The 26,278-nt window shown below is 41.0% G+C and overlaps 1 protein-coding gene across 1 annotated transcript in view; it reads right to left on the bottom strand.

Annotated features, from left to right (window-relative positions):
- rbm20 (RNA binding motif protein 20) overlaps positions 1-15,904 on the bottom strand; it is a 43,015-nt gene extending 27,111 nt beyond the window's left edge. Inside the window, exon 1 of the mRNA XM_088342898.1 lies at positions 15,842-15,904. Coding sequence (XP_088199024.1) covers positions 15,842-15,891 — 50 coding nt within the window. The 5' untranslated portion in view covers positions 15,892-15,904. The remainder of the gene's footprint in view (positions 1-15,841) is intronic.
- Positions 15,905-26,278: the final 10,374 nt, after the last annotated feature.

Here is a 26,278-nt window from a genome sequence, read left to right as displayed (position 1 = left end):
GCTACCATCTAGATTTGCGGGAATCCAGCAAATAAAAAAAATGTGGTCAAGAGAGAGAGAGCTAGAGAGAGAGAGAGAGAGAGAGAGAGAGAGAGAGAGAGAGAGAGAGCATCGGTCATAAGCTATAAATATGAAGGTTGTCCTCTTCCATCACAACAGTGTGTCCTTAATAGACTTTACAGTCATTTAGTCAGCATTCAAATCACAATGAGTCAATAAACGAGCGCTCCCTCTCTTCATTTTGCCTCAAAGATACATTTATTGTGTTTGACAGAAATATGATACTTTTGTGAAAAAAACTGAAAAAAAAAACCCTCATCCATTATCTTTTTAAGCTTTTGCCTATCTCGTTTTTCTCCTTTCATTCTCGATTGCGTGTTTTCCCGGTTTATCCCGGAGTGTCGCGTCATATGTTGGAATACCAACGAGGCTTAACGGAACAGAACATGAAAGGGCGCAAGACAAAAATCATTCGCCCACGAGGACAGAACTAGATTTAGAGTGCCGTGACTACTAAACCATGAAATATCATACTGGGACACTAGCGGTAACTGAACAAAACATGAAGGGGAGGATGATGTGCTCACGTGCGGATAGAACAATAATGAGAGTGCCAAGATGACAAGACTGCGAGGCTCCGTCAAGGATTTTTTTTTTACTTTTGCAGAATAAAGCGCAATTGCGCCTCCACGACACTAGGGTGCAGTGGCGCTCTCATTGGCAGAATATTTTCTTTACATTTAACGTACATTTAAGCATCGAGTGTGACCTCAATTAAAAGAAATGTAGGGACGGGTAAAGAGACAAACAAAAGTCTTCTTCTGATAGCTAAATCGGGGATGTCTTTGGAAGCATACGTTGCACTTCACTGCTACCACGGAAGGAGACGAACAAAGACCAGCGTGCCTGCTATGTTAAAATTGTCGGCGGCGGACAGCGCTGAGACAAATGAATGAAGCCGTCAATTAAAACATTGCAACCCTATCAAGCTAATAAAACACTGGAGTTTTTTTTGGTATAAATGAGAAAAAGTTTTCTTTGTCCTATTCCTTTTCTATTCTGCAATGAAGAGATATTTAAATGTGTACACAAAGAATGTTACTGCCCGAAATGAATAAATACGATCAATTGATTTTTTTTTAAAAATGGGGGTGGCGGGAGAGGATTTCTTCTCCCAAGGGGGGCGTGACAGAAAATGATTAAGACGCACTGCTCTAACTGAACAAAACTTGAAAGGAATTGAGGAGTTGGTGAAAGATAATGCTGAAGAAAATGTGAAAAAGAGAAGACTGAAACAAAATGATGGAAAGCCAAATGTCTCTAACTGAACAAAACGTGAAGTCACAGGAAAATATAATACAAATACAATGTCACAGTGTATCATATTTTGAACCTTTTCCTCCAGTAAAATCAAAATCAAAACTCCCTTCATATGTTTTAATCCTCTTATATGACCCCTTAAATTTCTGCCGGCAGGCCCCCAGACCGAAGTCGTGCCTTCGTGATGTCACCGGTCAATGAAATCATCATGCCACATCGCGTTGGAACGCGCAAACTCCTCAAATTCGAGACTTGATGACCATTTCAAAATGTACTTATCGCAGAAGATTCTCCGCAAGCGCGGTCTGGTTATGTCCACAAGTGAATGCGACCGTGTCAAAATATATTTAGTCCAAAAACAGATTTTTTTTAAAAATCCGCCTAAAAGTCCTTCGGCATCATTTGACAATTCTTTTTGCGATCAGTTCGTAAACAGACCCATCGGATCATTTCCGATATGGCGGTTAGCCTCTAAACTTTCGATCGACACCCCTCTGGACCCATTGCAAGCTTTTTACGGTCATCGGCTTGCGATAGCCTACGACGTCCTGTATTGAAAAACTGGACCTGAACTACTTTGGCTTAAAAGATCTCTAGCCAATACAAATGACGGTTGACACATTGGCCAGTACATGAAATTCCCAACATAACAATATACAATTACTCGCGTATTCAAATCGGAGTCGAAAATAAACTCGGTGTCCGTTTTGTTGTCGATGATCACGCGCAAGTGTGCACCATCGGTGATTGACTTCTGGAAAGAGAAGTCAAACATTCACAACTCTTTCACAACGTCTTAAAAATGTGAAATACACGGTTGCAGAGGTTTTAGGGCTGTAAAGCGGTCACCTCCAAATGGCCACTTTTGGAAACGCTTCCAGCTATTGTCCCAGCTGTTTTTCAGCAAAGATGCCCGTGCGACACGCTTCTGCAGGAATCTGATTGCTAAAAAATTCAGGCAAGAATAAAAACCATTCTTTATCTAATGTGTTCCACAAAGTGTTACCTTTAATAAGACAGCAAATATATTCTCCAAAGGGTTCAAGAAGAGCATTCAGTTGACTTTGGGGACGTCTTGGATGGGATTTACGGTCAATCAGACAGGAACAAAAAGGGTTTGAAACGATTTTGTGCAAATCTGAAGCAAACCTTTTCACTCTGCAATTATTTATTTGGATATATTTAGGAAGAATTCCGAGTAACATAACTTCTGTTTTGCTTGCGAGTGATGTGACTGTACTTATATAGATGTATTTTTTATAATATTTTTGCTTGCATGAAAGATATGTTATTCATTATTTGTTGGCCTGAAGAGGGATGGGCGCGATCAGCCTGTACTTGCCCATGACACACCACAGGAAACAGTGCCCCGACCACCCGTTTTCAGGGACCAGAACAGGATCAAGACCCAAACGTGTGACGTTCTCACACAAGCCTATTAATTTAGGGGAATGGGGAGTCATGCACGTTAGGCAGCAGTCTGGCGTGAAAAGACAGGAAGCCGGAGAGCGACGAGATCGATTCCAATTGCCCGAGTTGATATCGGACAGATGGGGTCGATACCGGACAGGACAGACAGACAGGATTGATAACGAAACAGGATATCGAAAATAAACAGAACAAACAAGACAGGAACGAAAACTGGAGAGAATAATAAACAGGAAAAAATAGACTGAAACGAAACTGGAAATCGATATTTAACAGGACAAAATAAACGGGAACAATACCAAACTGGAAATACCAACAGGAACAGGACTGAGTCGAAACCCACGTCTTGCGGGACAGAGGTTCGTTGACCGACTGACAAATGATCGAGGAATTAAAAGGGATTTCGGAATCTTTCCTGACGAGTGATGAAAACTCCCACACGGACCTCCGGGCCAGTCTGCAGGAAGTCACGGATCGGGTTGGGAATGCCGGTAGAAATCAGAAAATCTCCGTGGCCGGAGGACAAATTCCCGAAGACGGCCTGGAAAATTTAGAGACGCGGGACTCACCTTCAAGAGTTTCCCTCCATTATAGCCGAAACCGGGACTCCCTCCCGGAAAAGGGTCTGAGAGCGCCGGACTGATGAAAAGTCACAAGTGGTCAGCAGCGGCGCGTTCCCGTCAAGTATTTTCAGAGGAGGCCCGGCGGGGTTCGCACGCTGACACATACGCGTTAAGCCCTCGCGCCGCCGGACACTTTTCCGGCTTAAAGAGACAGTGTGTGATAAATGATCGGCACAAGTCACCGTGGCTTAGAGTGAAGATGGAGCACGGGAAGAAGATACCGCGGAAGCCCGAAGGATAGCGCTTGGAAAAATTCCAAAGCCTACTCCCAGATTTTCGGAATATCAGCCAAAGACAGGACAACAGAAAACCGGAGCAGCTGAAAGGAGAAAATAGCTGCATTTGGTCAGAGCTGCTGGAAGTCAATGCTAAAAAGACTTCAATTATAAAGCGCTTTACAACACATTTCACACTCGAGCCATTCAACTGTGCAAGGCCATTACCTACATTTGGCATCAGGGGTTCAGCATCTTTAACACGTAGGAGACAGGAATCGAACCTGCGACCTTTTTTGGCGGACCGCTCTACCTCCTCAGAAACTTTCGTCCCTCAAGTGGCTAACTTTAGCATGAGATGCTATAAAAAAGGCCAATTAATGACGGCAAAAGCAGACATCAGGACCCTAGATCCAAAAACTGAGTGGCTGGAGAAGGAAATTGGAGAAAAAAGGAGCAGATGACCGCATCGCAGGACTCATTCGCTCGCACGAACAGCTGTGGGAGGCACGACGAGGCATTCCCACACCAAAGACAGAACAACCACCAGGGTGCCTTAACGATGAGACTATGAAATATAATGCTGGCAAACAATCTAGATCGAACTAAACAAAACATGAAAGAAAAAACATAGGAAACTTTCCAACACGTGGTCAGAACACCAATAGAAATGCCATGAAACATAATGTTGGAACAAAAACTAGCTCTTGCTGAACAAAACATGATAAGAAAAGTAAAGGTATGTTTGGAATCTTAACTAGCTCTCAATGAAACAAAACATGAAAGTAGACAGTGCATGACATGTACTCACAGGTGGGCAAAACAATGAGAGTGCCATAACAGTGAGACCATGAAATATAATCTCACAATACTAACAGTCTCTAACTGGGGAAAAAACATGAAAGGAGACAATGCAGGAACATGAATTCTAACTGAACAAAACATTAAAAGAATACAAAAAAAAACAAACATTCCCAAACAGTACAGGACATGTACTCATGGCTGGGTAAAACAAGAAGAGTGCCATAACAGTGAGACCATGAGATATAATCCCGCAATACTAACTGTCTCTAACTGGGGAAAAAAACATGAAAGAAGACAATGCAGGGTATGCAGGAACATTATTTATAACTGAACAAAACATTAAAAGGATACAACAAAACAAACATTCACAAACACGGACAGAACAACAAGAAGAGTGCCGTGATGACAAGATGATGATCAAACGTAATGGAACACAAAATGGCTTGAACTGAACAAAACATGAAAGGACGATGATGCAGGACATGCGAGAACAATCACGATTGTGCAGGATACGAAATGACATGCGGGTAGAATCATGTGAAGAGCGTTAAAGTGCCGAGACCATAAAATATAATGCTGGAACAGTAACTGGCTTTAACAGAACAAAACATAAAAGGAGACAACAAAGGACTAACTCGTAACTCAACAGAACATGTAAGAAACCAACGCAGGCTATTCGCCAAGAACATGACAGAAACGCATAGCGGACACGAATTGAAAGGGAGGAAGAAAACAACAGCTCCGCGTCGTCTTTCCCGAGGTCGTTCGCGGTCGTTTCCAAGATGGCGGACTCGCGGTCACGTGACCGCGAGCTGACATTTTGCTGCCGCGTAGCGTCTTTCGATTCCTCGCCCGCTTCGGAGTTGACGCCTGTGTCGCCAAGCCCGAAAAGCACAGGCGAAAAAGAAAATGGCAACCCGATCCCACGTTTAACGCCTCTATATTCATGGGAAGTGACAACAACTCGCCGACAGCCGCAAACAGCGTTTTATAACTGCACAAAAAGGTTATTCTCAATCCGCCTCACTCTGCCACGAGTGACCTTGGCTTCGTTTACATGCAGGCAACAACTCCCATGAGGGGGTTTTGCTTTCATTTCATATATTTTGTGTTGAAAAGAATTCTTCCAGAATTTGCCTCTGGATGTCAATAGCACTTCGCCGTAAAGTTTAGTTTTGAGATTGCTTTTTTTTTTACTGAAGGAGCAGAAACTCGCTACAAATGAATTTTATTTTAAATCAAGTTCTTTCAGTTCTTGGAATTGTAATCTCAATGACTCATTCGGAAAGAGATGAAACCAAGGAGCCGTGTAATAGAACAGAAAATGATATGTTAATACATGTCATCAAGAGAGACCGGTAAAAGGGTTAAGTTGCTATCAAAAGGTTTCGCTATAACGCTAATCAATTTGGGAAGAGTCAATTCTGCTCATAATTTCCCTGAGAACTGTTGTGGAATATTAAAGTAAGAGCTTGCCAGTAGAATTTAGGAGAGAATAACACTCGGCTTCATTTAGAACTGGAAGTTGGCTGGGTCAAGGCAACTTCTCCCACTGTCTTCAGCGAAATTGCGTCATTTTGGAGAATGGAAAAAGGACAAAACACTCCGAGAAAAACAACACGTCGTCGCTGGCCTATGCCGTTGAACGCAGGGTATAAAAAAGCTGATTGTCTCTTAGACGAATGAGAACGCCGTTTGAACGCTGACGAATGTTAATAAACGACGTCCCACTCTCCGTCCACTCTCTGCTCTTTTGTGTTTATTTTGGGGCAAGGCCCATAGACGGTCTGCCCCGAAATATTTAACAGTAGGATGTTTACTTTCAACCGTCACCTTGAAAGCTACATCTGGAGTTGAATTTCCTTCACGATCCGAGGTGTGTCAGCTTTTCGCCGGGGTGACAAAGGAAGGGCTCAACCTAGCCTGGGGTCAGTCCGTCTGTGAACCTCAGTGTACTCTAGGCAAGCTTTTTTGACCCTGACTCCCACCTGTTTTTGCTCCCGTCTCTTTCCCGGCTTCGACCCGTTTTTTTGATACTGACTACGTCTACTCTCCTCTCCTGGCTTTCGACTCGTTTCCGATCCCGACCGTGTTTTTGCTCTCCTGTCCCGGCGACTGACCCGTTTTTTTTTCGTTCCCGACACCGCCATCGCTCGCCACAGAAGTCCCACTTCTGCGTTCTTCCTGCGCTCACCGATCACCAGATCCTCGGTGCAAACCTTTCCTTTCTTCCGATAAAAGTGAGAGAAACGTAACGCGAGTGGGTTCTGTCTCCGTTCTGGTCCTGACACTATTGGACTATCTGAAACTTAATTGTAACGATCAATCGCACTGTTACAACTGTCCACTAGCAGTGTTAAAACTTGGTACTGGGTACGGTTGTAAGACTGTGTATATCTCTTTTTGAGAGACCGTTACAGACTATTTGGCTACTTAGCACTCTATCTATTGATCTTGACTCAAGGTACCACGTATAGAAGTTTGAGAGGACTAGCACAAAAAGTCATAAGATGGAGAAAACAAAATGTGTTACGACCGTACCCGGACTCCCCTATTCAAATCATACCCTGCCATGTAGAGACCGTGAAACATAACGCCGAAAACCATAACCAGTTCTGACTTAACAAAACATGAAAGGAAACCAAAACACACGAAACATTCCCACATCCCAAGACGATGACACCGCGGAACATAATGCTGTACTACAAAATAGGTCTAACTTAACAAGACATTAAAGGAAGACCACACAGGACGCATTCCCACATGCCTTAACAATAAGACCATGAAACATAATGCCGGAATATTAACTAGCACTGACTTAACAAGACATGAAATAAAGACAACAGAAGAAACATTCTCACATGCCAAGACAAAGACACCATTAAACATAATGCTGTACAACAAAATCGATCTAACTTAACAAGACATGAAAGGAAGACAACACAGGACGCATTCCCACATGCCTTAATGATGAGACCATGAAACATAGTGCTGAAATAGTAACTAGCACTAACTTAACAAGACATGAAAGAAAGACAACAGAAGAAACTTTCTCACACCCCAAGACAATGACACCATCGAACATAATGCTGTATTACAAAATAGGTCTAACTTAACAAGACATTAAAGGAAGACCACACAGGACGCATTCCCACATGCCTTAACAATGAGACCATGAAACATAATGCCGGAATATTAACTAGCACTGACTTAACGAGACATGAAATAAAGACAACAGAAGAAACATTCTCACATGCCAAGACAAAGACACCATTAAACATAATGCTGTACAACCAAATCGATCTAACTTAACAAGACATGAAAGAGGGACAACACAAGAAACGTTCCCACATGCCAAGACAACAAGACCATGCTGAAAGACAATCTAGTTCTAACTGAATAAAACATGAAAATAAAACCACACGAGAAAATTCCAAAATGTGCAAAGAAACAACAACGGGAGTGCCGAGATGACAAAACCATTTCATATCATGCTGACAAAACTATTGATCTCCAGCCAAACAAAACATGAAAGGGAGAGAATGTAAAAAACATGACAACAAATGGATAAAACGACAGTGAGAGTGCCAATGAAGCGGAATACTGGAACAATAAGTTGCTCAAACAAAACATTAGAGACGAGGCAGGATAAGTTGGAATACCTCACTTGTTCAGACAAAACATGAAATAAAGATGACACGAGAAACATTTCAATATGTGAAAGAAACAATAACGAGAGAACCGAGACGAAGAAACCACGAGACAGAATGTTGGAACACTATCTAGCTTTAACTGAACAAAACACGAAAGGAAGACCAAATCGTTCGAACTGAGCAAAGCATCAAAGGAATCCAACTAGTTCTAACAGAACCAAACATGAAAGGGAGACATCACAAGAAACATTCCCACATGTGGACAGAAAAACAATACAAGTGCCAAAACAACGAGACCATGACACAGGATACTGGCACAATACGTAGCACTAATAGAATAAAACATGAAAAGGAGGACGAGACAGGATAGGTTGCAATACCAACTAGAGCTAGCAAAACATGAAAGTAAAAATAACAAAAGAAACGTTCCAATATGTGCCAAGACAAAAAGACTATGAAACAGAATTTTGGAACACTAGTTGCAACTGAACAAAACATGAAAGTCAGACACAGGACAGGATATGTTGGAATACAACTAGTTCTAACTGAGCAAAACATGAAAGGAAAATAAAGTTGAAACACTAACAATTCTAACAAAACAAAACCTAAACCGACTCGTTATAACTGAGCAAAACATTAAAGAAGACAACGCAGGACGACGCAGTAAGACGACACAAGATTCCAATAAGTGCCAGGGCAAGGACTAAGAAAGAGAATGATGTAACACAAGCTCTAACTGAACAAAACATGAAAAGGGGGCACAGTACAGGATATGTTCAAATGAAATCAGGACAACCCAAGAAACATTCCTGCATGTGGACAGAAAAACAATGGTAGAACCAAAGCAAAGAGACCACGGAAGAGAATGTTTGAACACGATCCATCTCTAACTGAACAAAAGATGAAAGAGTGACACAAGACAAGGTATGTTGGAATACCAACTTGTTATAACTGAGCAAAACATGAAAGGAAGACAACGCAGGACGACGCAGTAAGACGACACAAGAAACATTCCAATATGTGCCAAGACAAAAAGACTATGAAACAGAATGTTGGAACACTAGCTCTAACTGAACAAAACATGGAAGGGCACAGGACAGGATATGTTGGAATGTAACCAGGACAATCCAAGAAACATTCCAGCATGTGGACAGAACCACAATGGGACAAAGGGACCATGGAAGAGACACAATCCATCCCTAACTGAACAAAAGATGAAAGAGTGACACATACCAACTCGTTATAACTGAGCAAAACATGAAAGGAGACAACGCAAGACGACAAAGTAAGACGACACAAGAAACATTCTAATATGTGCCAAGACAAAGACTCCGAAACAGAATGTTGGAACACTAGCTCTAACTGAACAAAACATGAAAGGGAGACACAGGACAAAATATGTTGGAATACCAACTCGTTATACCAGCTCAGTAGCCTAGATGGTAGTGTGCCCGCTTTGAGACAGGGAGGTCGCTGGTTCGCACCCCGGCCGAGTCATACCTAATTGGTAAAATGGCGGCGCCCTCTGTTGGCTGCGGCTGCATCGGCTCGCTACAACGGGTCAGGTGTATCCACATTTCGTTCTGTGTACATTGTTACAAAGAATGACAATACAAAGGAAATTATTATTATTATTATTATTATAACTGAGTAAAACATGAAAGGAAACAATGCAAGACGACACAGTAAGACGACACGAGAAACATCCCAATATGTTCCAGGACAAAAAGACGATGACACACAATGTTGGAACACTAGTTCTAACTGAACAAAATATGAAAAGGTAACACATACCAACTTGTTATAACTGAGCAAAACCTTAAAGGAAGACAATGCAAGACATGTTAGAACACCGAGGAGTTCCAACAGGACAAAATAGAAAAGTAAGACGACGCAAGAAACATTCCCACATGTGGACAGAACCTCAAGAAAGACAAAAAAAAGGGATGCGGGCACACCAACGGAACAAAACATGAAAGAAAATAGGACACATCCAATGTTGGAACGCTAGCTCAAAAAATGTTTTTCGTCGTCGGCTTCAAAAGGTGATTATCAATCGAGATGGAGAATTTTAGCGCCTTTGATAAGAAAGCCATAACGAACGGAGCGTCGATCTCCTTTATTTTATGGAATCTCGGTATCGCCTTATCGCCCGAGCTAGCTTAGCGGCCGGACGGACGGCAGGCGGGGGGAAAGTGGCCGCCTCCCCCCCGGCGACCGGCTATTAGCATCAATTAGGTAGAGTCGGGTTTCGAGGCCGACGCGGCTCCAATTAGCACTCTGCGCTTCTGGCTCGCTTTCCCATTTGGAGAAGCGCTTAGAGGAAGAGATAGGGGCCGGGGGAGCTCCACCGGCGCCGGGCTAACTTTTGGCTTCCCGTTGGCGCCCAGGGAACACGCTCTCCTCTACAGCTTCCGGGTTCATAGAGTAATTATTGCAAATAGAAAGAAGAGACAGAAAAGAAAGAAAGATAGAAAGCTAGAGAGAGGGAAAGAAAAAGAGAGAGAACAAGTTATAAAAGAAAGAGAAAAAAGAAGAAGGAAAAGGAAGAGTCAGAGAAAGAAAAGGGAGAGAGAGAGAGAGAGAGAGAGAGACAGACAGAAAGAAAGAATGAAAGGGAGGAAGAAAGAGATCGAAAGTGAAAGGATACAAAAATATATATAAATACAGAAAAAAGAAAAATGAAGGAAGATGGAACGATAGGAATGGACAGAGAAAGAGAAAAATAAAGAGAAAGACAAAAAGATGGAGAAAAGGAGAAAAGAAGACATATCAAAAAAGAGAAAGAAGAAGAATGAAAAGGAAGAGACAGAAAAAGGGAGAGAGAGAGAAAAAGGAGAAAAAAAGAGAGAGGAAGATAAAGAAAGCGAAAGTGAAAGGATAAAAAAAACAGAAATAAAGAAAATTAAGGAAGACAGAAAGATAGAAATGGAGAGAGAAAGAGAAAAAATAAAGAGAAAGAAAGACAAAAAGATGGAGAAAGGGAGAAAGATGGAGAAAGATCAAAAAAGAGAAAGAGAAAGAGAGAAAGAGAGAGAGAGAGTGCGAAAGAAAGAAAAAGAGAGGAAAATAGAAAGAAAGAAAGAGAGAGATGAGTAGAAAATAGGGTATAAACAGACTCAGTTAACCACCCACAAGAATTTGACTAGAAAATCCCAATGACCCAGCACATGTGGGCTGTTTTCCAAACAGGTCCACAGACCCCTGGGCTGTCTTCAAAGGGCACCCCGGGGGCCCGCAGGCACCGGATCGGAGACGCCCGATACGGGCAGACTTCCTTCAATCCCTTTTACTTTGAAGGAGCAGTGAAATGACGCAAATTGCAAATAAAAGTGAGTTTGTTCAGTCCTTCTTCAGTCTGAAAAAACGTTGAATAGATTTTCACAAACATCCTTGGTGCTTTTCTATCCAACACCTTCAGGGTTCGCCTTTTTTAACTCAATGTTCAATTGCAGTTCAGTAGCTAGCATCGTTTTAGAAGCTAATGCTAAATAAACTATAAACAACAAAAAGAATTTGATTCCAATTCAATTTAATAACTACTCATGCTACTGCTAGCGTCATGGCAATTTCAGCCATAACGGTTGAAACTGTCATGAACCGGAACAGGATCAGGACCCAAACGCGCGACGTTCTCACACAAGTCTTTCATTTCACAGGAAATGAGAAGTCATGCGCGTTAAGCAGCAGTCTGGCGTGGAAAGACAGGAAGCCGGAGACCGACGAGACCGATTCCGATTGCCCGAGTTGATATCGGACAGATGGGGTCGATACCGGACAGGACAGGACGACAGGATCGATAACGATACAGGATATCTAAATTAAACAGAACAAACTAGACAGGAAGAAAACTGGAAACTGAAATTAAACATGACAAAAAAATGGGAACAATACCAGACGGGAAATACCAACAGGAACAGAACCGACTCGAAACCCACGTCTTGCGGGGCAGAGGTTCGTTGACGGACTGACAAACAAATAGTGAGAGCATTGAGCCTAAATAGACGGGAAGCCAGAGAGATCGCTTCCGATCGCCCGAGTAGATATCAGCCGGACGGGGTCGATACTGGACCGGACGAGACAGACAGGATTGATAATGAAACAAGATATCGAAATAAACGGGACAAACAAGACAGGAACGAAAACTGGAGAGAATAATAAATAGGACAAAAATAGACGGAACAAAACTGAAAACTGATATGTAACAGGACAAAATAAACGGGAACAATACCGGACAGGATATACCAACAGGAAAACAGGACCGAGTCAGAACCCACGTCTTGCGGGGCAGAAGTCGGTTGACGGACTGACAGAGAGTGAGAACACTGAGCTTAAATAGACAGAAAGCCAATCTGTCAGCGCCATGGCAACCGTGACAGAAACATTGTCCAGTTTGCACCCAAAAAGTAAAATGAGCAGAAATGAGCATTTTTTAAAAGTTGTCATCGTTTTAAAAACGTTAGCGATATCGTATTCTTGCCGTGTCGGAAATGTAGTAGCTAGCATGACTTTAAGAGTTAGCGCTAAATCATTAAACTGTATTTATATATATCCATTTTCCCGGATCCAGCAGGGACCCCAAAAGGAATTTGTATCCGCCCTCGAAAGCGACTTTGACCTTGAGTAAACGTCCCCGCGTCTCCGACACCTGCGCCGTACGTGAAATTCCCGTTCCCGTTTTGCGGGACCGCACACTTTTCGCCATCCGCACCTGTTGGCACCTTCTTACAGCTGTCGGACGCCGTTCCCCATGGACCCCCCCCCCCCCCCCCCCCCCCCGGAATCATATATTGTGAGAGTGTACATCCAATATACGGTAGGGTGAAAAAGTGTATATACCCCATTCCTGATTTCTGTGGGCTTTTGGCCCATTCTTCTTTGCAGGGTAGTATCAAAGCTGCCCTATTGGAGGCTTTTCTAGCAGGAACTGCCTGTTCAAGATCACACCACAGCATCCCAACCATGGGTCCTTCTTATTGAAACATCGAAACCTATTTGAGGAAGGATTTTGGCCCATTCTTCTTTGCAGGGTAGTATCAAAGCTGCCCTATTGGAAGCTTTTCTAGCAGGAACTGCCAGTGTAAGGTCACACCACAGCATCTCAACAATGGATCCCTCTTATTGAAACATCGAAACCTATCTGAGGAAGGATTTTGACCCACTCTTCTTTGAAAGTAGTATCAAAGCTGCCCTATTGGGGGCACAGTGCTTAGTCGCAGTTTTTGATTTAACAAGGGGGGCTATGACCTTTTCACCAGCTGCGGCTCATTGACTGATTAGCTTCCCATCTATTTAAGCTCAGTGCTCTCATTTTTCCTTTGTCAGCCCGTCAACGAACTTCTGCCCCGCAAGAAGTGGGTTTCGACTCGGTTCTGTTCCTGTTGGTATTTCCTGTCCAGCCGCTCTCGGCCAATCACGTTTCCTGTTCTTTAATTTCCGAACCCCTGTTTTTGTAACCTTGAATATTGAATCAAGAGGAAACTCGGAGGAGCGCTTGGCAACCGGGATGGAATTATCTTCTATAAAAGCTCCTCTCTCCCTGTTCTCCTTGCAAGTTCAAAATCCGTTGATGTCTTCTCTCCTTATTCTGAGTGTCTACTCCAGTTTCAAAGTAACACTGCGGGAAGCCTTTCGTAAAAACGGTTGTCGATTTTGAGGAAGGGAGCGACGACGGAGGAGGCCGTCTTGAAAGGGTGCGATTGATTTGCGGACCGGTCGGATTTCTGGAACGTCAACACGTGCCGAGGCGTCTCCAAGTAAATAATGGCTACGTTTCATTTTTTTTTTTTTCTTAAAGTGACAGTGAGTAATCATTTCCCACCCGAGGTTTTAGTTGCTAAAATGGAGCTGATGTTGAACCAAAGAGACACACTACAGTCTTATTTATTTTCAGGAAAATAACAAACTATTATTTTATGATTCATCTAGAAAAATAGAACACAGATTGAATTATGATGTTACTTCAGATTATACTTTAGTTTTTTTTTTTCATTTTTAAATTGCTTTTTATCTTATTCTTTTCTATCATTTTATGTTTTTTTAATTATTATTTCATATATTTTAAATGGGGCAGCACGGCGGCGCAGCGGTTAGCGCGTGCGCGGCACAGTTCCGAGGTCATGAGATCCAACCTCCTGTGTGGAGTTTGCATGTTCTCCCTGTGCTTGTGTGGGTTTCCTTCAGTTTCCTCCCACATACCAAAAACATGCGTGTCAGACTAATTGGCCGGTCCAAATTGTCCCTAGGTGTGAATGTGTCCCCTGCCCACTGCCCGAAGATAGCTGGGATGGGCTCCAGCACCCCCGCGACCCTACTGAGGAGAAGCGGTGCAGATCATGGAATTTATTTTTGAAATGTTATGTATTATTATTCATTATTATTTATCATAATAATACAGTCGTAGTAGTAGTAGTATTAGTAGTAGTTTATAGTTTTTTATTATGAAACCATTTAAAACTGGCTTAAATATCTTTTATAGTTTTTGTTATGTAAAATTTGATACAGTAACATTTGTATCACTTTTTTTTTGGAAGATTTTTAGGATTTGATTTCGCTTGAAAAAAAAAAAAACAGAAATAAGATGATTAAAGGACGCACCGTACTACCAGGAAAAGGTTTTCTCGATAACTCAATAACGGTTCCAAAAACGGTTTACATTTCTGCAGATGTAAAATATATACAGAAAGAAAGTAAGATAGCTCTGTATTCTTTTACTCGGTTTAAACAACGATACGGTGGAATCAATTCACGACAATAATACTCACTCTACCGTTACCCTCGAAAAAAACGAGGAATACTTTGCTTGCGTAAAACATGTCAATAATGTGAATTCAAATGATTCATAACACTTTAAAGAATAAATCATTGAAAAAAGGGGAAATATAATAACAATATGTCATAATACCGTGCTCACTTCATTCTACTTTAACAAATTGAGACCAATATCTCAGAGTAACTTATGCGAGTTATTTTTTGCTCCGAAAAAGTCATCTTGCGATATTAGCATTACCTTACGTACTATTTGTATCATGAAATCAATGAATTTTCCAATGTTTAGTGAATTCTATTTCTTACATCGTCCCTCTCCAGGCCAACAAGTAATGAACAAAATATCTTTCATGCAAGCGAAAATATTATAATATATATAAGTACATTCGGAGCACATCACTCGCAAGCAAAACAGTAGTTATGTTACTGGGAATTCTTCATAAATATATCCAAATAAATCATTGCAACGTGAAAAGGTATCTTGCACGTCTGTCATAAGTGAAAATATTCTAACTATGTATACAAATGTAGAAGTAGAGTATGAAGACTTTATCGGCAATGAAAAATTGACTTCAAATCATTCAGAAATCTGCGGAATAAACAAATATCTTCATGAATCAAATAGAAATATTTCCTATACATCTTTCGTGTCTGCTTTTTGAAAATGCTACATTTAAAGTCAGGTATACTTAATTCAAACGTACTTCTTCTTATACTATTAAACTTAACTGTGGAATCATATTCTGGGACCACTTGTTACAATGACGATAAATGGGATTCTATTTGAACAAAAGCAAACAAATATCACATCACCAATTTTCATCTCCTTCTTTGTAACGCGATAGCGGCTTTCCGTAAGAATAAATAAGAGGCGTCGGAGGCAGAAATGAATCTCGGAAAAGACGGCAATCATTCTCCCGGCGTTGACAAGAATGCCAATAAAAAACTCTGTAAAAATCCATCACTCGGCGAGCCGGAGGGGGGGTCTCCGGAGGGGCCCCTCGGGATTTTTTTTTTCTCGGGGTCTTACCTTTTGAAAAGATCCGCGCCGGCTTCCGAGGAGTATCCGCCACCTTGCATTTTTCCGGGACCTGCTTGCGAGGACTGGGACCCCCGAGGGCCCCCCCGACCAGAAACCTTCTCTCTCTACAGCTGTCGGGGGGGAGAAAAGGGAAAGGGGTCAGTACCGGACCTAGAGGGTGCTGCGCTACGAGTAGGGGGGTCTCTCGGGAGGGGGTAGGGTTGCAAAAGGAGTTGGGTTTCAAGGCAGGGGGGCGGCGGGGGGTTCACGCAAAAAAAAAAATCCTCTTGGGTCACAAATAATTAGAACCCTGACGCGCGGGACGCCGATGGATACCGAAACCCCATAAAATCCCGCTACGATTGTATTTTGTTTATCGTACGCCAGGAGTCTCCAAACTTGGAACGAGGGCCGAGGATTCGGCCCGGCATCCTTCGAACGGTCTTTTTGCATTTCCGTTCGATTCGGGGGTCGCTGTGCCGTTAAAACAGCTTCCAGTTGCTTCACCTGTTCTCAGCGTTTGTTTCCAGTTCGCTTTTTGTAGTTAGCGTGTTTCATCTGGAAGCGCTTCTTGATGTAATTCTCTTTGAAAACGGCCACAGTCTCTCAAATTAGGCCGACGCGGTCGTTTCAGATTTTGGAGGGGAAAAAAAGACAGAATTCCAATTGTCACAAAAGCTGCTGCCCTCACAGTCAACTTTCCTTTTTTTTGTTAACAGTCGCCATGTCGGAAATGGGCCGGACTAAGGGAAAGGTAGCCAAAGGGCTACTACCAATATCTAGTGAAATTGTATTTACAGAGGTAAAGCACCGTTATGTTAATAACGTTGAACTCATCAGAAATACACCCTGTACATAGTTAGCTCGGTAAATGACTATATCAGCTGCAATTTTCTTTTTTCAATGCAAGAACAACAAAGGTGTAAAAATGTCAATTTTCAGTAACTAGCAATACAGTGTTTTTATCCCGTTTGCCAATTTAACTTTGCTTTGTTAGAAAGCTAATAGACGATCGGAATACCCCTGTGCAAAGACATTAGTGCGGCTCAAATCAAAACAGTTTAGCTGGTTTTAGAAGCTTTAAAACTGACCTTCCTTTGAGCTAGTCCAGTATCTGGAGCATCACATTTGTGTGTGAGTGATGACTTTCGTGTGAAACTCAAAAGTCTAGTCTTGTTTTGAGAAATGAAGGCTTTTCCATTTAAGAAATTGCCTAGAAACTGTAGATTTCTTTTGTATCTGGGCGACACCAAACTTTGAAACGGTGGTGTGTATGAAACAAAACTAATTTAATGCTCATCTTTATTTTAGATGTCTAGGTAGGTAGGTAGGTAGGTAGATAGATGTCTAGATAGAATCATGATTACTGATGCGGGGCACCGGAGTCTGCTTTGTTGGCGCCAAAAGTTGTGGACGCTGATTGGCTGCTTCCTCTTTTTTTAACCCCCGCCTTCCTGACAACACTCGTCGGATCGTTCTGCAAACCTGTGCTCTCTGCTAGGCAAGCTTTTGTACTCTGACACTATCCTGCCTGATACCTATTGCCAACCTCTTTTCTGGACCCATTTCCGTTTTGTTCCCCCGTCCCGGCCATCGACCCGTTTTCCCGCTGCCTACGACGACCCTCGCTCGACACGGAAGTGCCACTTCTGAGTTCCTTCTATCTGCTATCTGTGATCATCGGATCATGAATGCAAGCACTTTTCTCTTTCTTTATAAAAACCGAGTAAAACGAATGCTATGGGGTCCTGTCTCCGTTCCTGGTCTATGACAGTCTAGATAGATATCTAGAGAGATAGGTGTCTAGATAGATAGTTGATTCATCCCGTAGGGAAAATGAGACTTCCGGCAGTATCCTTGTGTTGAAAAATAAAATAAAATAAAAGATATAGAATACAAAAATACCCAATATAATGTGTTGATATTGAGTATTTTGCTGACAATATCATGATAACTTGAGCGACAGAAAGCTTGACTTTATTCATCAACGGTCAGACCAATAATGACAATATCTCACTGCATGAGCAACAGATATTGTTGAAAGAGGATATTAAAGGTGGGCAGATCGATCCAAATATCGATATTATCGATACCGAGTGAATTCTAGAATTGAAAGGATACTATTGTTTCGGAATCGACGCAGTCTTCCATTTCAAGTATAATAATGTTATAAGAGTATACGTAAACACATAGGGGATTTTATTTTCTTATCGTACGTCGAATGTTCAATACAGCACTTTGAGATCCAAATCGATGCCTGAAAAGCGCTTTACAAATTATATCTGATTTGATCCATTTCAACTTTAAAATGAGATGGAATTGCGTTTTGATTCTCGAGTTGCACTGCAGGATTTATTTTCAAAATATTGTGCAAGGGAAGGTATTTCAGTTGTACTTAAGTTACATGACTGCAATTTTGGATTTGACTCTCTTTTGAGACAGTTGTAGTAGTACAAACCTCTTTAATCAGTTCAAGTTTTGATTGCAGTTTTTTCATAAAAAAGAAAACATTTTAGTACCTAAAATAGTTGTGCGGCTTTTATTATAATGAGAATAAATAAAGCTATTGACACAAAGTAGTTGGCAAACTCAAAACGTTTTCATTGGGTTCAAATGTAGATTGAATTCTATCTCTTGGGGTTTGATTGTTCAACAATTCTGACATTTCCAAGGAACATGTCACTGTATCGGATCGGTATCGATCAATACTACCCACTATTCACTAGGATGGGATCCATACCAAAAGTCCCAGTAACCCGTACACCCCTGGTAAATATGATGACGGGCGTGTTCTCGATAGCTAAAAAATACGTCACTTTGAAACCAGATACAAGTAGTCAGACGTGCCTTGGCCCAGTCAAAGGGATCACTGCTGCCACGGAGCACACACTTTAGTATCTACTGACGAGCTCCTTCCAAACGTGCTGATAAGCAAATATTTTCTATTTTGGGCTCCGCCAGGAAGAAGATAACGCCGGCGTTGACAAAAAAGCTAGCCAGAATGACAGAAGGTCTGGTGACATGATAATAGAGTGAGAAAGGAAAGAGGTCGTCCAGGAAACACCAGAAAACAGATCTGACATCTTTGGATAAGAGACGTGAGATGGTGCCAAATTCTGTAAGTCTTGACAAGGTTTTTGGCCCATTTCTCCATGCAGGATTCCTCTAGGGCAGAGATCTCTCAAGTAAACGACTCAAAAAACATCTTCTGGATCATAAAACGCTCTCTACCAAATGTTTAAAAGATCATTTTCTAGATCGCCCAAGTGGTCTCAAACAAACTTCTAAAATAACTTCCTCTGGTGTTCTCAAGCAAACATCAAAAATAGCCTCTTCTGGATGATGCAAGTACTCTCTGGAAAACCTCTAAAATAACTTCTTCTACATCGTAAAATGCTCTCTAGAAAACTTTTGTAATGACCTCTCCTAAGTCCTAAAACAAGTTCTTGCAGAAAAATAAATGCTCTGAGTGAAAACATTTTAAAGACCCTCTTCTGAGTGCCTTCTAGACAACTTAAAATAACTTCCTCTGGGGCACCGAAGCAAATAATAGGATCATCCAAACACTTTCTAAATAAGACTTAGAATAACCTCTCGTAATTCATTACTCTCTATAAAAAAAAAAAAAACTAAACTAAAGCATTCTCTTCTGAAACATCCAGGTACTCTAGCAAACATTTCAAAGATCCTTGAGCTTTCTAGACAATTTATAAAATTATCCAAGTGGTCTTCAATGCTGTTCTGGCCTGGGAGATTGGGGTGTCTGTCTGGGAAAAGAACGCTGTCAGCAAAAGCAAAGGTGCTGAGTCTACTTTATGGGGCTTCTTTCTTAACACTTTTAACTGTCTGCAAGACATTGTATTAAAATCGAATGTTGTTCTGGTCTGGGAGATTGGAATGTCTTTCTGGAAAAAAAAAGCTGTCAACAAAACCAAAGGTGCTGAGTCTACTTTATGGGGCTTTTTTCTTAACGCTCCTAATTGTCTGCAAGACATTGTGTTGAAATCTAATGATGTTCTGATCTGGGAGAGAGGAATGTCTTTCTGGAAAAAAAAATTGGTGTCCGCAAAACCAAAGGTGCGGAGTCTACCTTTTAGGCATTTTCCACATATACATCGACCCTTCTAACGGTCTGCAAAGTCTGAAGTACTCTGTATTAATCCATGAATCATCCGATTATTCTTTGCCAAAGGTCTAAAAGAACCTCTCTAAAAGAAGCTTTATGGGTGATCAAAGTTCTCTCTAGCAAACCTCTAAAATATACTATTCTGGAACAATCAAATACTCTAGCAAACTTCTTAAAGATTGTCAAATGTATTCTAGCAAAAATCTAAACAATCCCCATCTGGATTGTCAAAGTCCTCTCTTGTAAACTTTTAAAATCAACTCTTTCTGGATTGTCTTGGTGCTGTCTAGCAAACTCCCCAAAGAACCTCTTCTAGATTCTCCAAGAACTCTAGCAAACATCTAAAAGAACATCTTCTGGATCTTATGGCGCTCTTAAGCAAACTTCAAATGGGCCTAAACATGGTGACCATGTACTTATTTTCAAGCATCATTTTCAATTCGTTTTTGAAGAACAAGTGATCTTCTGGAGTTATGCTACCGAGGATGAAACGTTTTAAGCGGTAGAACTCGACTCGATCCTTTTTCCATACAGCAAACGGAAAGTGTCCAATGTTTACCCTGCGGCCGACACGTGTGAAGCCATTATTGGGGATGAGTGCGCTTATTGAATCAAGCTAATTTTCTACCTTTAACCTCATTAGAGGCGGACCTTCATGTGGAGAACCGCTAAAGCCCGCCAGAGGGGAGGAAGGCATGCTAGCGACATACGAGCGTCGCTAGACATATGCTGAAGGTCACATTTTCCTTACGTCGGGGGCCAGGGACCCCTTCTATTTCGGTGCCCCGACGCCGTTTCGATGAACTTTGCCGTCGCCGGTCACGTCGGGTTGAAAAATTCGCCCCGAGAATTGAAAAGTCTTCCGGTCTGGATTGAAAAAGACCGAAAATTAGCCAAAAAATGACACAAAAAGAAAATAATCCAATGAACCAACCTTAAAAAAAAAATCAACAGAAAACAACACTATATAATAAGACTATGGAGAAAAAGACCCAAACGGGGCCCCCCAAAAAAATGACCATTAAAAAACGAACAAAAAAGACCTCCAAAGACAACGCAGAAAAAAAACAACCCGCATAAAAACCATATCCCCGAAACAAAAAAACTATCCCAAAAAATGACCTTAAAACAAACCCCAACCCCAAAAATCAATACAAAAAAAACACACAAAAAAGACCCAGTAAGGGCCTCAAAATAGGAGTATAAAAGTAGCTCAGGAGGTAGAGCGATCGTTTTAGGATTAAGGGATCCCAGTTCGAATCCCGGCTTGTCCGTGTTACATGTCGAAGTGTCCTTGGGTAAGACATTGAACCCCCAATTACCCCCAATAAGCAGGTTAGCGCCTTACATGGCTGCACAGATCACGGCCGCTATTGGGAAATGTGAAGCACAATGTAAAGCGCTTTGGGAAGTCATTGACTTGAAAAGCGCTATATAAATGCAGATCATTTCAGATCATTTCATAAAAATGCCCCAAAAATACTACAAAATAAGACCCCCCCCAAAAAAACAGAAAAATCCCCAACAACACGCAAATAACTCCCCCTACCCCCCCAAAACAACCAAATACCACCCCAAAAAATACACAAAATGATCAAACAAAAATACAACCCCCCAAAAACAACCCAGTGAAAAGCAACCCCCCAAAAAATTTAAAACACGCACCAAAAAAACAACATCAAAAAAGAAATTAAAAAAACAACCAATTAAAAAAAAAACAAAAAAAAAACATTTTAACTTGCCAAATTCAAGCACTTTTTAAGGACTATCAAAACCAATTTTTCCAGTCCCATTCAAGATGAAAACCATCCATTATCTGCACCGCTTATCCTCAGCAGGGTGGCAGGGGTGCTGGAGCCCACCCCAGCTATCTTCAGGCAGCGGACACCCTGAACTGCTTGCCAGCCAGTAACAGGGCAAGAGAAAAACCCGGTGCCGGTCAAAAGAACGGGAGGCGAAACCTTAGTTTCAAACCTCGACTCTAGCCCTAACCTTATTTCGGAAACCTAAAATCGGTTTAAAACCCTAACTTGCAGCCCAAAGCCTAGCTTCTAACCCTAGCCCTCCACCTAACTCTAGCTATAACCTAGCCCCAACCCTGTTTCAAACCAAAACCCTAGCTCTAAACAAATCTTGCAACCCTACATTTGGTTCAGGACCCCAATGTGGAGCTCAAACCCTAGTTTACCAACACTTAACCCTAGACCTATTTCAGAACCCTAAAAATTGTGTTTAATAGCCCAATAAGGGGCCGAAACCCTTGTTCCTCACCCTTGCTTGACACCTAATAAACATGGCAACAATTTCAAGCATTGAAAACCATGAAAACACAAAATTAAAATTCAAGCATTTACCATGATTTCAAGCACTCGTACAAACACTGCACATGAAGAAAGGAAACGAGGGGCAAGAGGAGCACCAAATCAAGGGTCTTTTTTTCATTCGACATATATGACACCCCTGCTGCAACGAGTCCACAAAGCAAATTGTTGGTTATTTTGGATTTGTTGTTATTAGAAAGAGACATTGAGAGAGAGAAGGGCTTTCTTGAATCCGTCGGAGGGAAAAAGAGTGAAACGGAGCCCGGCGTCGGCATGTGGAAAAGGATCCCGTCTTTATGAGCTCATAAAGCCGAGTTAAGCGCCTGCAATCACTGACAACGCTGAAAATTCCCAGGCTCGTAAGGCAACAACTTACATTTGCTCTTACAGGCATTTTTTACGCGCTGCCTCTTGAAAGCGGGCCCCGAATAGAGCCGCGTTGCCCTGGAAACGCCAGCCTCGCCGACACATCTTTTACCCTTTTCGATAGCCGTCTTATTCTAAAAGCAGAGGGGGGCACAACATTCTCAGTAAAAACACTAGGAAATTGTGTCAAAAGGTAGCTAAACATTCACAAGTACTGAAACAAATGAATTAAAGGTCCTAGAAAGGACTGAAAAGTAGTCAAAAGTATGATAAAAGTACAGAAAAGTAAGAAAAGGTACTAAAACCATAAACGGACTTCAAAGGAATAACAAGTATAATAAAGTACTGAAAAGTATCTAAAAAAGGAAAGTCTGAAAAAGTCCCCAAAAGTACTAAAAACAATCATTAAAGTAGTCAAATCCTGTTTATTTGTTTGGCCCTTAATCACAAGGAGTCTCAAAGGGCTGCACAGACTATGATGACACCGTCCCCTGATCTAAAACCTACACGAGGCCAAATACTACACGTATTATCAACATCAAATATAGATTATTCATATGCTATAGAGTAGAAGTGTGTTTTAAGTTTCGATTGAAACATTTCCACTGAGGTTGCAGATCCGATCTCAGGGGGAAGAGCGCTCCACAGCACCAAAGTCTGTAAAGTACTGCTGAAAAGTGTAACAAAATGCAAAAAGTATTGAAAACCGATAAAGAAATATGATAAGGTAGTGGAAAGGTACTAGAAAGTACGAAAAATGCCAAAAGGTCCGAAAATATATTGAAAATGTACTAAAAAAGTGGCATTAAAAAGTACTGAATATCAATGCAAAGGTATGAAAATGAATGAAAAGTAACCAAGAAATAAAATGCTGAAAAGTTGCAAAAAATACTGAAAAGTATGACAAAGTTTTAAAATAAATTAAAAAAAAAACTAAAAAGGGTGAAAATATTGAATAGATTAAAAAAAACTATTAATAGGTACTAAAAAGTACAAAAAAAAAACTTAAAATGTAAAAACTTGAAAAATGAAACGGTACTGAAGTTACTAAAGGGTACTAAAAAACCTGAAAAGTAGTGAAAAAGGTACTAAATACTGAAAAGTCAGAAATTTTGAAAAGAAGTGAGTGCATAATAATCAAAAGTATGAAAAATAACTTAAAAGTATAAGTGCAGACATGAAAAAAGGACTGAAAAGTCAAAAAACGACAAAACAACAAATACACGACCCAGAAAACGATCAAAACAAATCCCCAAATCATAAAACGACCAAAAGTGAATCAGAAGTGGCCCAAATTACAATTAGGAGCAAAAAAAACGACATAAAAAACCTAAAATGACCAACAAACCAAAATAAGGACCAAAAATCAACCCTTAAACAACCCCAAAATGACCACTTGACAATCAATGGCAAAAAGTCTATGTATAAACAACAAAACACACCCTAGAAACGATTAAAAACGACTCCAAAATTGACCAACTTTAAAAAAAAAAAAAAAAAAAGACTGAAAAACAACCCTAAGTCAACACCCAAAAAAAAAACTGAATTACAACCAACAAAAAAGGCCACAAATTTACCAGAAGTATAAAAAAAAGTATTAAAAAAGTAAGACAATACACAGAAACAGTAAACATAGAAAACGTACTGAGAAAATATAGAAAAACTACTGTTAAGGACAAACTATAGAGAAGTAGCGTCGTCTAGGAATTGAGGGTGTGAACACATTAGCGACTACTGGTGGACAAACTTAAACTGCACGCCTTTTTTTCTCGTGCTGCTCTTTACCGTCGTCGCGCGAGGATCGAATCAGATGGATTCAATAGCGTTATAAATGAATATACAGGTCAAGTAAAAATGCTCTTTGATTTACCTTTGGCATGACGCCACTTGCTGCTTTTAGCTCGCACAGTCCACTTACCACGCAAAGCTGAGCCCAAGTCTCCTCACTCAGGCATATTCGGCTTTTTTATCCACTGTTTCTTTCTCTAGCCACTCGTGTCGTTGATTTCCGTGATTCAGGGTCCAACGTGGTGCCTCCGAGTGCCCCCTGAGGACAGTTGAAGTGCCCGCAGACCTGTTCTGAAAATCGCTCACCGGTGCTGGGCCATTGAGATTTCCTAGTCAAATTATTTTCTTTGTCGGTTGCCTGAGTCTATTTAAAAAAACAAAAAAATCGTAATAACATGATAAATTGTAATTTTACGAATTCAAATAAATATATTGCAGTACACGGGCTGCGTGGACAAAAAAAATCAATTCAGTATGAATATTTTGAGCAAATAATTGAGATAGGAAAATGAGAAACTATTCTGTATTTCACAGATGTATTTCTTCATTTATTGAGTTGTTTTACAGGAAAGACAACAAACTCCATTTCAATTGAAGGGTTTTATAAAGCAAATAAGAAAAAGATGTGCATTTTTTTCAAGCTATCTATCTGGCTACTTTTTTTTAGCTTGGTAGTTAGCCATCTTACCACCCGTTTAGCAAGCTATCTAGCCGGCAATTTACATTTTCTGCATGCTATATAGCTAACGTTTGACTTTTTTTGTGCCAGCTATCAATTTTAGCCTTTTCCGCTAGCTACCTGGCTAGACAAATTCAATCTCATGAAAGCCTTTTTAGCAGCTTCTCTCCTTGGCTGATAGTTAGCCACTCCCGCCAGCTCCGACCAACTCCAGGTAATAGCTATTTTCAGTCCGGCTCGCTTGCTCTTTTGTTGCAGCAAGTTTAGTGTCCTGTTGCTAGCTGAAATGAAGAAAATCTGGAAGTATGCTTCTTTCAATGTACATAATTTAGACTCTAAGCTAAAACAATCTCAAGTGGTAATTTATTACACTGTCACTTTAAAGCAAGGCCGTCAAAGATGTGGCCCGTGGGTCGGATGGGGCCCGCCAGACCACGCTGAGGGAAGTGTGAAAGAAATGTGTCCACTTGAGGTCGACAAAGCCAGGGGGCCCTCACCAATACACACTTTTGTCTCTTTCCGTCTTTTAATTCCTTTTCTTTCTTTCACTCTCATTTCCCTTCTCTTTTCTTCTCACTTTCTCTTTATCACCTTTCTTTCTCTTCCTCTATCTCTTTATCTGCTTTTCTCCCTCTTACTTCTTTTTCTCCCTTATTTTTCCTCTCTTTATCCTCTGCCTTCGCCTCAGCTCTAGTTCCAATTCTTTGTCCCCTTTTATCTTTCTTTTTCTCCCTTTTCTTGTCTTTAGTCCCCTTTCTTTCCATCCTTTTTTCTTTCCTTTCTTCTCTCTTCTTTCTTTCCTTCTCTCCTTTTATTTTGTTCTTTCTACCTTTCTCCCACCTTCTCTTTCTCTTTTTTCCCTTTCTCTCTTACTCATCTACTAGTCCGGCCCCCGATGAGAATATTTTTTTTCCACTGTGTGGCCCACAAGCTAAAACAAAAGTGACAGAGTGTATTATTTAGTACCTCTTAGTGGCAAAAAAACGTATATTGATTTATATAGTAAGCAAAACTACATAAATGATCATATAAACATGCATTAATAAAACTATTTGTAGGTCAAGAAAGTTGCATTTATTTGACATAGGAGACTTACCTAGAGGAACTGACATCAACCACAAGTGCGCCATCTTCTGACGTTTGAAAAAAATGGGCTTTTTTCTCTC

The sequence above is a fragment of the Urocampus carinirostris genome, chromosome 8 (genome assembly GCF_059441175.1).
Source record: "Urocampus carinirostris isolate Australia breed hairy pipefish chromosome 8, RoL_Ucar_1.0, whole genome shotgun sequence".
Lineage (NCBI taxonomy): Eukaryota > Metazoa > Chordata > Actinopteri > Syngnathiformes > Syngnathidae > Urocampus > Urocampus carinirostris.
This window is presented reverse-complemented; position numbering and strand designations above follow the sequence as displayed.